Source organism: Accipiter gentilis, chromosome 14 (assembly GCF_929443795.1).
Source record: "Accipiter gentilis chromosome 14, bAccGen1.1, whole genome shotgun sequence".
Lineage (NCBI taxonomy): Eukaryota > Metazoa > Chordata > Aves > Accipitriformes > Accipitridae > Astur > Astur gentilis.
The window spans coordinates 16,007,673-16,022,510 of NC_064893.1; the positions used below are offsets into that span (position 1 = coordinate 16,007,673).

Below are 14,838 nucleotides of genomic sequence, written 5' to 3' on the forward strand. Positions count from 1 at the left end.
GAGCCAGCTGATAAAGATGGTGGCGTGAACATTACCTCTTTCTTGATTCTTCTTCAGAGATTTGTCAGAGCTGAAGGCAGAGCAAATGAGGCTTTCTGGATCTATACTTGTAAACTGCTCCCGCCTAAACTGTGGCGTACGGCCCTGGGCACCCGTTACGCCGGGTAGACCTGTCCTCGAGGATCAGGCACAGCAGCAAGCGGGAGAGGAAATAAGCCAGAAGACTTGGGAAGTGATGCGCTTACAAGTCGAAGGGGACCCGGAGAAGAAGGAGCTTCAGGACAGGTGAGTGTGTTTCCAACTTTGCTGTTAGCAGCGTTATCTTCTGTGGGTGCTTGTTGGATTCATAGGATGGGCTGCGTTCACGTTTAAAACGCACCCATTCTGCACAGCCTTGTTCCTGTCCCTAGTCAAACTATTGCCTTCAACAGAACGGATAGAAAAAGCTGTCTGACAGACAGAAGCTCTTGTGAGGAAGGCAGGACTGGAAAAGAGATGGCATATTACAATGTTTTTGCTGTTAACTGATTCTTGGTGAGAAATGGAGACGAGCGTAAAGAGAGCTGTGTCTCTTGCACAGCCCTTTTGCTACCCAGGGCTGTGCTAAAGGAGTTGGGAGGAATTTGCACAGGACCATCATATGCAACGTAGCCCCTCCGTACTGCCGTTTCCACGCTAGACTGAGTGCAGAAGGCCTTTGGGGCAAGGAGTGCCATTTTGCAACATCACACATACAAACCTGAATCATCCTGTGATTATGAGTTTGCGTTAAAAACTTGTTTGTCTTTCCCCTTCTCATAGACTGAAGGACTTAGCTGCACTTGAAGGAGAACACTCATTATTACAGAGCGAGTTGGTAGTCGCAAGAGAGATGCTGGAGGAATCGCACCTTCAGAGGGATCTTCTGAAGCAAGAGAAACACGAGCTTACCGTGGCACTGGAAAAGGTATGGTCACCTTATTCCGAGGCAGCACTTGTGGGAGAGGCAGTTGTGATAGCAAGACCACCACAGATGGTGTTTCTGGCAGTAGAAGCCAGGGACAATGTTGTTGTCCTTCTTGGAAAATGGTGATCGGACCACAGAGGCTCTCCGGTGTAGTTAGTGCCCACGTGCTTGTTGGGAATGCGGAACTGGGAGCGTGTCAGAGACACAACAGGGGACCTGGAGTTGCTGCTTGAGGTCAGGGATTTTCCTGTCTTTGTTGTCATGTTGTTCTTTTGTCTCTGCAGGCAGAGCAGTCAGTAGCAGAGTTGACAGGGGCTCAGAATAAGCTGACTGCTGAGATAGCCGATCTACAGGTTGCAGCAGCGAACATGAGCAGTATCAATGAAGCTCTTGCGTTGGATAAAGTGCAGCTGAACAAACTCGTGTTGCAGGTGAGCAGAGTTGTCAAAGATCTTGCCAGGTGTTTGTCTCCAGCTGCTGCTGCTGCTTCTCAGCCTTCTTGCCTTTGGACAGTATGACTGTCTGAATGTGGAAACGTTGCTCTTTTCCCTGTCCAAGCCGAAGCTCCTACAGAGTAAACCTTACTGTTATTTTATTTCCTCTGTGCTTCTGTGATTGTAGCTGGAGCAAGAGCATGACATTCTGTCAGGCAAAGTGGACGAGATGGAGAGAGCAAAGATCTCTGACCAGGAGAAGCTGAACTTGTGTGAAAGAGCAAATGAGGCGCTGAGCGCAGAGAAAGCCCACCTGGAGCAGCTGCTGAAGAAAGCAGAGGAGCAACAGGAGGGGCTGCAGGCAGAGCTGAGGATGCTGGCAGAGGAGAAGGCAGAAACCCAAGAGAAACTCAATGAGGTGAGACCAAAAACCTGGTGCTTTCTGGGTGGGCTTTTGGCTGCTTGGCTCAGTGAAGCTGTATCTGTTGGATTCTGCAGTGTTTTTTGTCAAGGAGACACTTGGTAGCGCTGGGGGTCTGACGGCCTTGTTTACTTCCTTCTGGAAATGTGTTGGTGGCTTGCAGAGCTGTTGTGCAATTCTCTGCTTCTAGAGATTCCTTTAATCCACCTGGCTGTGTTGGCCTCTTTTTTGGCTTTTGATAAGCTGCAGAGAGGTGATTTGCCTTGCCCACGAATCTGTGTGAGGCTGCTACTCTCACAGGCGTCGAAAGAAGCAAACAGGGTAGCTCTTCACCCATTTTCTGAGGCCAAAAACCCCCGGGGCTGCATGTTTCTATTTACGCTTTTTGTTGTGAGGTCTGCAACTTTCCAAGCTCCGCTTGTTGGGTCCTGGAGGGCGGGACAAAGGGGCAAGTCAGCGTCTGCTGTCCTGTACTGCTAACAACGGGAATGACATCCTGAAATTGTTGAAACTGTATTTTAGGACATACGTGCCGCTTTGAATTGCTAGATCCTCTTTAGGCTTTGAGGGAGAAGCTGAGAAAGAGGTGATCACAGAAGACTGTTTACTCTGGACTAACTGGTTTTGGTAGAGTGGAAAAAGAGCTTGGGAGAATTGTATCGCTGGAGGAGACTAGGGAGTTTGCCATCCTTTCAGTGTCGGTTTCATAATGTACAATCCTAGGTCTTAGGGGGTAACTTTGAGAGGAGAATTGTTTGTGTCTGATGGTCTGTTCTCTGTTAGACAGTCTTAGTTTTGGAGTACGTGGTCTGTTTGGCAAACACCCGTCAGAGGTGTATTGGCATCACTGCAGAAGAAAGCCAAAAAACGACAGTTAGTCTTCAGGCTTGAATGCCAGCAAGGTCTATTGGACAACTTGTTTGTGTAAGACAAGTAAACAGTATTGTTGACATGAACTACTGTCCAAGTAGAGTCTACCGTCTCTTTGGCCACACCAGCCGGACTTCCGTAAATCACTGAATGACACTGCTCACCACAAGGGCTGTTTCCCTGCCAAGGATCACCTCGTTGCATCCAACTGCTGTACACACTGAAGTAGGTGTGTGGTGGTGTTTTGCGACAAGGTGACGCTTTGATGTTGGTTTTTCTTCTTCTAGAAGGAGAAACCATGTGTATTTCCACTTTGTTCGGCGAGCAAAGTTGCTCTTGCTCAACGGTTCCTGGAAATTTCCAGCACTGGAATAGATTCTGATAGAACTTTAGTTTGCAAGGTGGCAGTTGTGGAAGATGTGGTATTTTTGCGTGAAAAGATGTAGTCTGGGGTGTGTACGTTTGTCCTGAAGGGGCCGCCTGGTCCCAGGCAACCCAGTAGGGCCTTATTACACATGGCTTTCAGGTTAACAGCCCTAGTGCCTTTTGGCAGCCCAGGCTGTTAGGGCGGTATGAAGCAGATGCTCTTAAACTTTCAGGCCAGAGTACCGGAGCTCTCTCTCCTTTAGCTGATTCAGAAGTGGCACTGGCTGGCTCTGCACAGAACTCCAGAGAAAGGACTCTAACTGTATTTTGTCCCGCTTTCAGGTTCACCGCCAGCAAGAGTCAGCTAGCAGTGGTCTGGAGCAGTTGCGGCAGGAGTCCTCTCGCCAAGGGCAGGCACTGGCCAACGTATCCAAAGAGAAGGAATTGCTGGCGCACGAGAAGGCTGCCCTAGAGGCGCGACTGGCAGCCACGGAGCGGGACAGACGAGGCCTTGCAGAGCAGCTGGCAGAGGCCAGGTAAAGGCAGGGGGGAGACCCTAGGCAGGAGATTATTTAATGGCTGTAATTATAGAGGTGATAATCATTACGCGAGGCTTCATTGCATCCTGTATGCTTTTGAGCTGTTTTCACCTTCCATGGACAGAAAATGAAAGAATCTCGAGCAAAAAAACCCAACCAAAAACCCAAACCAGTACAGCATGGTTTGAATGTTATTTTTCTGACAGCTAAAGCTAACAAAGCTCTCCTGAGCCTGGGGCTCATGTTTATGCCCCCTTGCACGTTCCTGTGTGAAGTCCAAAGCAAGCCAGCGTAATTCCTCGGTATCTGGTACCTTGGCTCTGCATTGAGTAATAATTAAACCATGCAGATGTTTACTGAAACCCAAAGCTTCTTTCTGGTTTTGGTTTCTCGTTCTGCACGTTTGAACTTGGATCTTTCCTTATCCAGTAGTTTGACAGGGGATCTTCAGAATTCAAGGCTATTACGTACGGACATTGCGAGTAGGACACTGCCGTTTAGGGTGAAGCTAGAGGCTCGTGCTGAAAATCTTGAGGGCCTACTCTTTCTAGTCTAACTCTTGTTACCTGTGGTGCAGGACCTAGAGTTGGTTACACCAGCAGCAGGGAAGCCTCTTTTGAATGCTCGCCAGTCTGCGGGAATTGTTGCCCATCATTGGTGTGTGGGTCCGGTACTCCTTACCACGTGCTGTTTTGAGACAGACATCATGGAGGAGTTTATGCAGGGAAGGAACAAGATTTTGTCCTTCTGCTGGATCAGGTTTCTAAGATCACGTGTGACAAGTTCTGCTTTTAAAAAAAACCAACCACCCCAAACTACCCAACGTATCGAGAGGTTTGTCCTCCTCTCAGGTCTTTTTTAGAAGACTCCTGACCTTGCAGAGCTGTACAAATGAGAGGTTGTTTGTCATGCTTCTTGACTTTTACGCCTTACCACTCCAGAGTATGTTGTTAGCAAGGCTGATAAACACCATTTTGACTCGGTCTGTTTCTTGAGAGCTGCTGCTGCTTCTGAGCTCCAGCTCCTCTTATTTGATCCAGCTGAATTATGTTCTGTCAATTACTGGGCTGCAGCAACTATTCTTGCCAGATGTTGTTCTTAAGAGCCTGTTGTTGTCGTCACAGTTTTGGACTCTTTATCTTCTCTGTTCTGGTTTAGAGACTGACTTTGATTTATCCTTAAAATGGAGCATATTTACTCTGGACTGCCAGAGATTGGCGTAGTCAGAAATATGTGCTCGTTCTCCTTCTTGAAGATAGACCCTCCATCGTCCATCAGAGCAGTGAAATCCTACTGTTGTGGGTCTTATTGCTGTACCACTCGGGTGCCCCTTTACCCTGAAGGATGTTATCCTGGTTGCACGCCTGTTCTAGTGAGGCAGTGCTGTGTATGGTAGGAACCTGGCACACCGGACGCCGTGTTAGATCAGGGAGGCAACTTCAGCTCCTGGTTGCAGAATCCTGTGTGTCATACGTAGCAGTTGGTTGAAGGCTGTGGATGTAACAATTTGCCTCCGCAGTACTACAACTTCCATTTTAAAGAGCGGCAAGTCGTTTGGGCTACTGCCTGCTTCGTTAGCAACGCTTAGAGAAAAGTAGCCAGTTTTTCTCGTGAACTTCCAAGAGTTTAAACTGAAGGCTACCTGTCTCTCCTTTCAGGTAGTCCTTGTTCAGGTAAAATCTAGTTCAGATTTCTTAGAAATGCTGCTTACAAGCATGAGATTTTACTATAGGATCTGATGTATTGCTTTAGTCCCTTTGAAATATAGGGAGTCTGGAAGATCACCTCCCTGTACGTACACTACGAACAGCATCAAAAAGTCACGAGTCAGCCAGGGAGATCCTCTTACTCTGTGCCCCTGCAGAGCAACCTGGAAGTGACGATGAGCAAAGGGCTGTGAGCAGAGGCTGGGCTTTTGCTTGCTGCCACAGACTTGGTGAGCGCAGCTACCCGTGTGTCATAGATCAGACAATAGCAATTTAAGATTTGCCTGTGGAGATCAAATTTGGCTGGGCTTTCTGTGTTACGCTAGGTCATAAGGAAAGCCTGGGCATTCCCTCAGAGGGGCCTGCCTTGCTCTTTTAAATGGCAGAAATATGCCTTCTGTATCCCAGTTTCCACGCAACCCATTTTCCGTACTGAGGGGTAGGGATCTTGAACCAGTTCCTACTGGACTAGCTCCCTGTGGGCGTCAGGAGCAAGAAACTCCTTTCTCTCCGTATTGGCGTCTTGTAGGTGCGGGAGGGAGACCCTGGAATCCAGCCTGCTTGAGGCTCAGCAGCGCTTATCTCAGCTGGAGATCGCCAGGAGTCAGCTTGAAATCCAACTTCAGACAGTCAGGCAGGCCAAGGAGGTGATACAAGGTGAGAGCCTCGTGTGCTTTGTTTCTGGTGATCCCCCTGCCTAGGGAGGATGGTATAAAAATAGCTCTGTGTGCAGTGCTTCTAAGGAGTGCAGGAGCTGGGGACAGATCCCTCCTACACTGAAATTCAAATGGCTTAAGGTTAGTGAAGTCAGAACCGCTGTTTGTGTAGGCCCTGAATCTTGCCATTTGCCACGTTTGCAGGGGAAGTGAAGTGCCTTCAATGTGAGCTGGAAGCAGAGAGATCTCTCACGAAGCAGGAACGGGAAAACATGGTGCAACAGCTCTTGCGGACAGAAGAGCAGTATAACAATACCCTGAAACTTTGGGAAACGGCTCACAAAGTGGAAACAAACAAGCTCCGGCAAGAGCTGGTAGGAAACAATATGCTTCTGAATTCTTGAGGCAAGCTTTGTGGGCTGGGGGTTATTCCGGGTGACTTCCAAAGGTCCCTTTCCAGGCTAAATTATTCTGTGGTTCAGTAGGCGAGTGGGTCAGGAGAGTGCTAGAGAAAGGCGATGCATCCGGTGATCAGACAGCACGAAGGGGAGGCAAGACGTGAACTGTGGGCATCGTCAAAGTAGAAGGGGAAACCGAAATTGGAGGTGGAAGTAGAAGGCTTAAAGCAAGGAGAAGCAAATGAGCATGCCATCACAGAGAGATCTTAGTTAATCCTAGAAAGCACTTTTAGGGCCTCTCAGTTTGACAACAAAGTCAGTGTTGAGGGAGTTGGGAAATCACGGAGACGCTGCTTGTGGATAGCAGTCGTTCAGTGACCTCGTTGCTGTTTCTCCCTTTCCAAGGTGTGAGAATCTGGCAGAAGTGAACACTCTCCTGCAGGAACACCTCGATGAAGCGAATGCGGTTAATTCAGCCCTTAAAGAAGATGTTGGAAGACTGACGGTGGATTGGATGAGGGCCCGGGAGGAGCTGGAAGTGAAGGAGAGCGAGTGGCGCAGTGAACGTGAGGTCAGGCTGGGCGACGGGAACGTCGGACGCGATGCCGGGGTGGAATGAGAATGGGTTTTATTTCTGGCCTAGAGAACTTGCCGTGTGAAAGTCGTGGCACCATTGAGGATGTATTGGTGTTTATGAGCAGAAGACAGGGGTGTGAGATGGAGGAGTGTCAGCAAATTGTGGTGATGGAAGATGCCCGCGTGCTGTGACCGTACTGGTCGTTCTCAAAGGCAAATGCTTGCTCTTGCTGGTCACTGGAGGGCAGTGACACATGAACGCTCGTCTGTTTTTTAATAGTTCCTAAATCTCTGTCTGCAGCAGCGGAGACCGAAGAGAGGTCTGTGTGTTTTCGGATTCAGGGTAGCCAACAGAAGAACAAGACAGGCCTCCCTTACTAATAGGCTGTTGTAAGCAAATCTGACACTGGTCTCGGAGGGGCTTGTTTTTGTCTTCCTCCACCGAGCCTGTTAGACACCTCTGCAAGGCGAGATGATGAATCGTGATCGGTTTGCTGTGTTGATACCCGCTCCTGCAGGGGAAGTGTGGCTGTTCCCTTCTTTGCAGTCAGGTGGCAGGTCTACTGAGGATGCCTCTGTGGTGGCTCTTCAGTCCTTGATGCTCCCCAACCCCACCCCCCCATTGGAATAGTTCTTAAAGGAGACTCGGTGATGACGGTTGTACCCTCTCCTCTCTGAAAGGCTTGTACAGCGACAGCGAAGGCTGAATTGGCATTTCTTTTTGCCTTTGCCTGTTTAGCTTTATGACAGCTACCTAAGGGGTGAACGCAGCCGTCTACTCAGCCTGTGGCGTCAGGTGGTCACCTTCCGCTGTCATTTCCTGGAAATGAAGACTGCCACTGACCGGTGAGTAGAAGTGAAGGCTAGATCTCGTTGCAGAAAAAACATAGCTTCCCTTCACAGCTGCTTTTTGAGCCTTGATGTTACGCTAGCTGCGGCTAAAGATACAATTTCTCCTTTGGTAGTCTGAAGCGATGGCATTAAGCATGCCTTAGGCTATACTCCGAATCATTTTGTTTGATGCTGGTTTTCAGATAACGCTGAGGGGCTCAGGCTATAAGCAATGCAGAGGCCCTGAACAGGTGAACTTGGCTATGGTGATGTTTGGGCATATTAATACAGACACAGGCATATGTGGGCGAGTTGGGAGAGACTCACCAAAGCTATGCATGCACCATGTGGAGCGGCCCCCTGTTACAGAGTGGTTAAAATTTGCCTTAAATCTCACTGTCTTTCCTTTCCCACTGCTCCCGATGGAAAGATCATTCATGAATATGTATGTAGTTATTTTTTCCTTCTCATTTCCAGCCTACGTTTATCCTGGTCAGTTTGCATCCGCTTATTCCTGTACCAACACTGTTGAGAGAAAGAATAGCTTCTCTACCCTGCTATTACATTTCTCCAATTGATTTTGCTTAGTTTGATCCCTCCCTTTTACGATTGTTTTCTTGTTCTTGGGCCCTCTGAGGTTCCTTTCTCACAGGTGCCTTCTGTGCAGAGACAAATAGCGTAGCCTAAGAGTAAATTCTTCTGGTGTCAGCATGCAATTCCAAACTCTGGGTTACCGTCAGCCGTTTACCACCTTTGGTGATAAGCTTTCCTTAATGCGTAGAGTATGCCTGACCCGCTAGTTAATTCTCGAAGCCTTCTGGCTGTTCCGTACATTTCCTCTTCTCTCTGGGGAGAAAATAGATGCGTTCCTCAACCATCAAATAGACCCATTGCCCAAGGATCAAGATGTGTCCTGATCCCAAAGTGTCAGGTGAACGATTCGTCCCCAGCGAAGATGTCGTCTTTCCTGCCGGCTTTTGCTGTTGCGCAATGCCGTGCTTCGGAAGCGAGCCAGCTGATAAAGATGGTGGCGTGAACATTACCTCTTTCTTGATTCTTCTTCAGAGATTTGTCAGAGCTGAAGGCAGAGCAAATGAGGCTTTCTGGATCTATACTTGTAAACTGCTCCCGCCTAAACTGTTTTGTGAACAAAGGAGTTAAGTAATGCAATTTAATTCTACCTGCGTGTATATACTGAGTATGTGGCTCTGCACTTCATCCATGGAGTCCAGGCCGTAAGCTGCCGTTCCCAGGTGAAGTCGCTTGAAGACCATCTCATTCTGCGTAAGAGTTCCTGTGACAGAAGCAGCACCAGACATGGAGTGGGAACCAACACGCCTATTCCCCAGCACATGTTCTCGTCCTTGCTGCACCCCACATTCAAGAGAAAGTGGGCCAGAAGCTGAATCAGTCACTGTACCAGGCTCTCAGCACAGGCTGAGACCAGCAAAAAAGACAGTATTAACAAACCTGAGGGCCAATTCTCCTGGGAAGTAGGTGTGCACATCACTGTGCCAGTAAATAAGAATGAGATTCACCCCAAAGTCAATGCCAGCAAGAGCTGAAAGCATAATTCCGGTCCTGTTGGAACCAAAGAACACTGGAAACAACTTCAGTGGGACATTCAATTTACATAAGACCAAGCTTTTCATTACGGCTTCAGTCTTCTGAATTCAAGCTCAACTTAAAAACTGTAAGGACAGCAGCAGACAGACTGATGGTACGTTTCTGCCTGCACATGTAAGCTATCTTCATCTGCCTTTGAAAACTAACTGTAAAGAGTTGCTTTTAAATTTATTTTTACCCTCGGCTTTTGGTTTAATAGCACACTTTAAGTGTTCTTTGACGTAGCATAATATTCCTGTCCTACCCTACTTACAGTGCATTCAGAACAACAACAAAAAAAGAGTAAAATTTTTTTTTCAAAAACTGATTAAGTCATATTGTCAAGGTGACAGGAAATGTATATTTCTTCTAGTCCAAAGAAATCTTACATTATACTCTCTGGCTGGCCAAAACAGTAACAAAATCCAAACAACAACATAACATGACTCAAAACTGTTGTTTTCTACACAGATACCTGTTTTGTCTGTAAGCAAATAGGATATCCTCCCCAGCTGCTCAGGAATAGTGCTGGACCGAACCACAGTCCCAGGGATTTTGGAATCTCTGCGGATCACCCAGCTATAGACAATTTTCCCCATGTCCAGATTCACACGTAAACTATGCAGGAGGAAAGGGAAAAAGAAAAAGAAAATGTATCACCAGTTAAACTTCAGAAAAAATCATTGTAAACTGCCAAAGTGCAATGAAAGGACTTGTCTTCCATGCTGAATTTGAGCTGCCAAAGAGGGTGTTTTGGGAGCAGTATGTTCCAAGTCAGTGGTTGGGTGGCAAATGGGGAGAAGGACTGTGCATTGTTGCAGTGATACTGTAATTCAAAGATAGATGATAAAATTATGTTGAGAAGAACAGATATAATTTGAGGGGAAGATGGACACAGGGGAAGTAAGGACAGCTTGACTGATATGCAGACAGCAGGTTAAAAATGGAACTGAAATGAATCCCAGACCTACACCGAAAGTAACAATCTACTCATTATTATAGTACAATTAAATATTAAAGTTTCAGTCCCCCCTAAAAGGCAACTGGGTCCTACTACACTACATGCTATATAAATAACCCTCCTTTTCCATTTTTTGCTCTGGTCTTATCAAAGTAAGCAGGTAGCCCAAACACTGAGAGAAGGAGCCTTAAATGACTAATCCACAGCCTGAGTTAGAGTCAACATACGTGTGAATACATTGAACAAATTCAGCAGAAACAACAAAGCAATTCTTATGTTTGAAACAGTAATTTGATTTCTATTTCTAGATTCGCTTAGTTGTCAAATGAGGAATAGGTAACAGTTTACGTGCTTTTTCATAGTAGAAACATGGAAGAGCACACAAAGCAAGCAGTATTTTGCTGGGAAGAATAAGCAATCACCTTACCTAATGGGAATGATGTTTGAGAATAGAAGGAGAAATCTTATGATCTGAAGATACCAACGGCCTGCAAAGTGCTGAAGGGCCACCATGACAAGCGAGACCACCACGAGAGGCCCAAATAGGATCTTGGTAAGACAGTTCACTTCCAAATCAAAAAGACAAATCTAAAGAATAAAAGGGAGACATTTTAAGCACACAAATGAAGATGTTAGCTCAATGTAATATTCAAAAAGGGAATGAACTGCCATATCCAAAGAGCCATTCCCCACTAGTCAACTTCTATTTTAAAACATTACAAACATATTTAAATTTACAAGCAAAACTGTTGCCAGCTTATTAAATAAGACGTCCATCCTTTGGAAGCTAGGCAATTTATGAAGGGGTGTGAGAAGACTCATGCTGCCAAAAGCTGCAGAAAATATAAACATCTCTGCACCTTGTCTTAGCTTTGCTATAATAGAAGAACACAGCAAAATAAGCTTTCCTATTCTAACTGGGACTATCTCATAACCATATAAAACAATGGTTTTACCCAACTTAAAAAAGTGAGAAGGCACATGTGTAATACAATCAAAAAAAATAAGGAGAAATAGGTTCTGCTATGGTGACTATCTTAAATAGTAGGCTGGAAGATATGAATCATTATTCCTATGAAGTTGTCCCTGTAGTGTGTACATACAGCATTTGGAGGGATTTTCTTCAAAAAATGATAAATTTCTGCCTCTTTTCATTTATTATAAGACTGTTTCCTCACCATACCTTACTTCTTGGGTTTGAAGCATTCATCACACTGCGCAGTTCCCTTCCAGTGTAGAGGACAACTCCCACAACAGTACCTAAACAAAACAGAGTATGCATCAGCCGAAGAAAAAACACCTCCATTTGTTTTCTCTATAAAAATACTTGTTGGATCCAAAGGCTTGACAATTCAAAAGGATTTTTAGCAGGTTAATTTCAGAAGCAATAGCAACCAGAAATTAAAAAATCTAGTACCTGAAATATAAAACTGATAAAAACATAGACTTTGAACAAAAGACATCCTACAAAAAGTCATTAAGTCTTCAACCATGCCGCCCATATGGTTGGACTTGATGCAGCATCAGACTGCATCAACTAAAGTGCATGGAAACAGAAGTCAACTGCTTTGCTCTCTTGACTCTCCCTGAACCCCTTTTGATATCAGTTTTCTCTCCCCACTACAAATAAAAGTTGCTAAGGATGAAGGATTTCTTGGTTTTCCTCCCACTACTTTGAATCCCACTTAGGTGTGGGTAAGTTTGCCTTTCACCAGATAGTGGTCCTTCATTGTGTGTCAAAATTAAATCAGTGCTCTGGGCTACAGTTCTTCTTTATTGGTGAAGGTTGGCACAACTGGAGCAAAACCAATGCATTTCAACAGCTTTCAAAGACAGAATTACCTTATTTTAAAAATCTACAATTTACTTTAAGTATTTGTCTAATTGCTGTTCCCACCAAAAGGAGAATCATACCAACTCCTACCTTACTGTAACAGATGAAGCTGCTGGGAGCCTATCAGTGTATTTTAATGTTATGTCCCACAGTTGCTAAAGAGCTGAGAGGAATGAAGTTCTCCCTTTTCTTCTCACAGAAACATAATACAGTTTAGCACCAAAATTACTGGGTTTCTACAGATTTCTCTTAAAAACTTTGCAAAAAGCCATGAAGAAAAAGCTATCTACCACCAAAAGTTTAAAAGCTGCTATTGCAAAAGTCTAATTTTTTACTAGAAAATTTTAGGGGTCTGTAAAAATGGAGAACACCACCACTGAAAAAAACCACACTGCTGCAAATACATTGCAGAGTATAAAATGGCTATTCCCCTGCACTCATTAATGATCAAAGTTTTAACGAGCTGCAAGCAAATTATTTTTAAATAAGAGTGATTCAAAAGAGGTGGTTTCTAAAAATATGCTGGGAAACATTCCTTTAAAAAAACCAAAAAAACCCCCAACAAAACCCAACAACAAATCACTGGAGCCAGATGGCAGGTGGTAGTAAGATCATCACAATTCAAATCAGCAGATGGCACAGCTACTCCAAATCAACTGCAAACAGTCAGAGTCAGACCCATTCACACTACAGCAGATGGAGAAAGCCACATAGCTCTGCTTCATCTTACAAGCAAAGGCTGCCCCAGTGAGATGGCATCACCACAACTTGACAACTTTCACTCACAGAGGAAGAAAAATAACATCCCCATTTTCTCCTAACAGAAATAACCTAAAACATGCTATTTATTATTGCCATAGGAGAAACAAAACTAAGTATTATATTGATCAAGTCAGTCAAAATGAGAGGGAAAACCTGTCAGGGCTAGCAAACAGCTTGAAGGCACACTGGTGTGTATAAAAAGAGTGTTTCTAGGGGGTTTTTATGGCCATTCAAAACAAGACTCCATTGCATAAACAGTGTGAAATTATGAAAATACTTGCAAATCTTATTCCTATTAACTGAACTCACAGAGATGTCTATCTACAAATAACTTATTCAGAAAGGAGGATTAGATTCAAACAGTATGTTCATTTGGGCAGAGAGGAGGTCGTTGCATGCCCTTCTCTTCTTCCTTCCAGACACCAAGACCACCTAGGACTTCTAAACAGCACAGAATTAGTGACCAGATGGAGCAGAGTATGCGCTGTGCCCTTCTTTGGGGAAAAATGTCTGCACCCACATGTATACTACACACAGCTGACTGTACAGCAAAAGAATAGTTTTTACCCTCAGCAGGCACTGGCTGTGAGCGTGCTCAGGGTAGGAGAGTATTTCCCTCTGATTTCAGTAGGGCTATTCACTCTAACATCCTCCTCATCCATGGCCCCATGTAAGGCTCAGCCACAGCACTATGAGACCTGCACCAGTTCAAGACCTGGTACAAATTAAAGCTTTGACACAAGAGGCAAGAAAGTGCCCCTAGGAAAGGGTGCTGCAGGGAGAGTAGCCATACAGGACGGAATCACAAGAAAAACCGCTTTCCATTTCTCCACCTATTTTGTGCAAAAGCAGGATGAGCTGAGACTCATGAATTAAGCAGCCTGATGGGTATTTGAAGCTGCCAGGCTGACTACATGTGTCTACACTCAGAGGGGAGCAAGGCAGGTTACCTAATGCATGGCAATTACTAATCTATGAACATTATTTACTTGATTAAATTGTATTTGGACAACTAGGTTTTTTACAATCCCTTGGTCACAGCACTGTGACAACATTGTAATACACTTCAAAGAAGAGTTAGAGCAGGATTAGATAGAAGCATACAATAATAAAATTTATTCACTATTTTCTGCTTTTAAAAGAGCACATCAAAATCTTTTCAGTGCTTCAGAAAAAGTCTTTTGAAGTTCTTGTTCCTTCCCATTATTATTAATTCCATGTACACCTAGGCACTGCACTGTGAAGTCTCTCCATTCAACAACTTTAATTCCAGAACAGAATTTCACTCTCCTCCAGCTACCACCCTGCAAACCTTGCAAGCGCACTGGACAGAAGAGGAACATGGCTTTTACTTTGACAAGCCTCTACAAGAGGGCATTGATTAATCTCAGGCCTTGGGAGCTTATTGTATATATAAACCAAAATCTGTCAAGGAATTTATTTTTTCTCTTTTTGAAAGCATAGAAGACGAACTCAATGGAAGCACTTACCTGGAAATCTTTCATCTTAGCTTCTGTTACCAGAATCTATTTGACACTATTCCTGTTACAGATTAGGATGTCAATGCAGAGAGCAATTAAGTGCTATTCGGGTCCTAGATGCTAAAGAAGTGCCCAAAGGCCACTCCAATTCTTTCTCATCTAGGAATGTCCAAGAGGCAATTAGATGTGAGCTCAGCTCCCCAGAGGTGTTAGGACAAGTGGGAAACTTCATTCCAACTGCTAATTTCTCCAACTGACAGAGATTATTACTCCATTACAAAAAGACCTTTAAAAATTGTTAACATATTCCCTTAAAAAAAAAAAAAAGTACATCCTCCATCTTACCTGATGCAATCACTGTGCTGGCCCATAGGGTGTTTTCTATACTTAAACTTTCATTCACTGGAGGGTCACTGTTCTCCTACAACAGGATAAAAAACAAACAAACTTGT

At 44.8% G+C, this 14,838-nt stretch overlaps 3 protein-coding genes across 3 annotated transcripts in view; 2 read left to right on the plus strand and 1 right to left on the minus strand.

Annotated features, from left to right (window-relative positions):
- The first annotated feature begins 37 nt into the window (after positions 1-37).
- LOC126045645 (centrosome-associated protein CEP250-like) lies at positions 38-6,342 on the plus strand. Its single transcript, XM_049817044.1, has 7 exons — positions 38-285; positions 802-946; positions 1,231-1,377; positions 1,568-1,798; positions 3,380-3,573; positions 5,812-5,939; positions 6,143-6,342. The coding sequence occupies exons 1-7, from the start codon at positions 86-88 to the stop codon at positions 6,340-6,342; spliced, it is 1,245 nt and encodes a 414-aa protein (XP_049673001.1). The 5' UTR covers positions 38-85.
- A 97-nt stretch (positions 6,343-6,439) lies between these two features.
- LOC126045647 (centrosome-associated protein CEP250-like) lies at positions 6,440-8,908 on the plus strand. The gene is made up of 3 exons (XM_049817046.1): positions 6,440-6,907; positions 7,652-7,758; positions 8,809-8,908. The coding sequence occupies exons 1-3, from the start codon at positions 6,851-6,853 to the stop codon at positions 8,906-8,908; spliced, it is 264 nt and encodes an 87-aa protein (XP_049673003.1). The 5' UTR covers positions 6,440-6,850.
- A 16-nt stretch (positions 8,909-8,924) lies between these two features.
- LOC126045648 (probable phospholipid-transporting ATPase IIA) overlaps positions 8,925-14,838 on the minus strand; it is a gene marked incomplete at its 3' end in the record, with an annotated part of 33,245 nt that continues 27,331 nt past the window's right edge. Inside the window, 5 exon segments of the mRNA XM_049817047.1 lie at positions 8,925-9,037; positions 9,824-9,966; positions 10,737-10,897; positions 11,493-11,569; positions 14,732-14,807. Of these exon segments, the coding sequence (XP_049673004.1) occupies positions 8,925-9,037; positions 9,824-9,966; positions 10,737-10,897; positions 11,493-11,569; positions 14,732-14,807 (570 nt within the window).

What these genes read in the sequence shown, in the direction of transcription:
- LOC126045645 (XM_049817044.1), top strand. Translation starts at nt 86, where the DNA reads ATGAGGCTTTCTGGATCTATACTTGTAAACTGCTCCCGCCTAAACTGT. An exon ending in AAGAAGGAGCTTCAGGACAG is followed by an intron (nt 286 to 801) that starts GTGAGTGTGTTT and finishes CCCTTCTCATAG; the next exon opens with ACTGAAGGACTTAGCTGCAC. An exon ending in CCCAAGAGAAACTCAATGAG is followed by an intron (nt 1,799 to 3,379) that starts GTGAGACCAAAA and finishes TCCCGCTTTCAG; the next exon opens with GTTCACCGCCAGCAAGAGTC.
- LOC126045647 (XM_049817046.1), top strand. Translation starts at nt 6,851, where the DNA reads ATGAGGGCCCGGGAGGAGCTGGAAGTGAAGGAGAGCGAGTGGCGCAGT. An exon ending in AGTGGCGCAGTGAACGTGAG is followed by an intron (nt 6,908 to 7,651) that starts GTCAGGCTGGGC and finishes TTGCCTGTTTAG; the next exon opens with CTTTATGACAGCTACCTAAG. An exon ending in ATGAAGACTGCCACTGACCG is followed by an intron (nt 7,759 to 8,808) that starts GTGAGTAGAAGT and finishes ATTCTTCTTCAG; the next exon opens with AGATTTGTCAGAGCTGAAGG.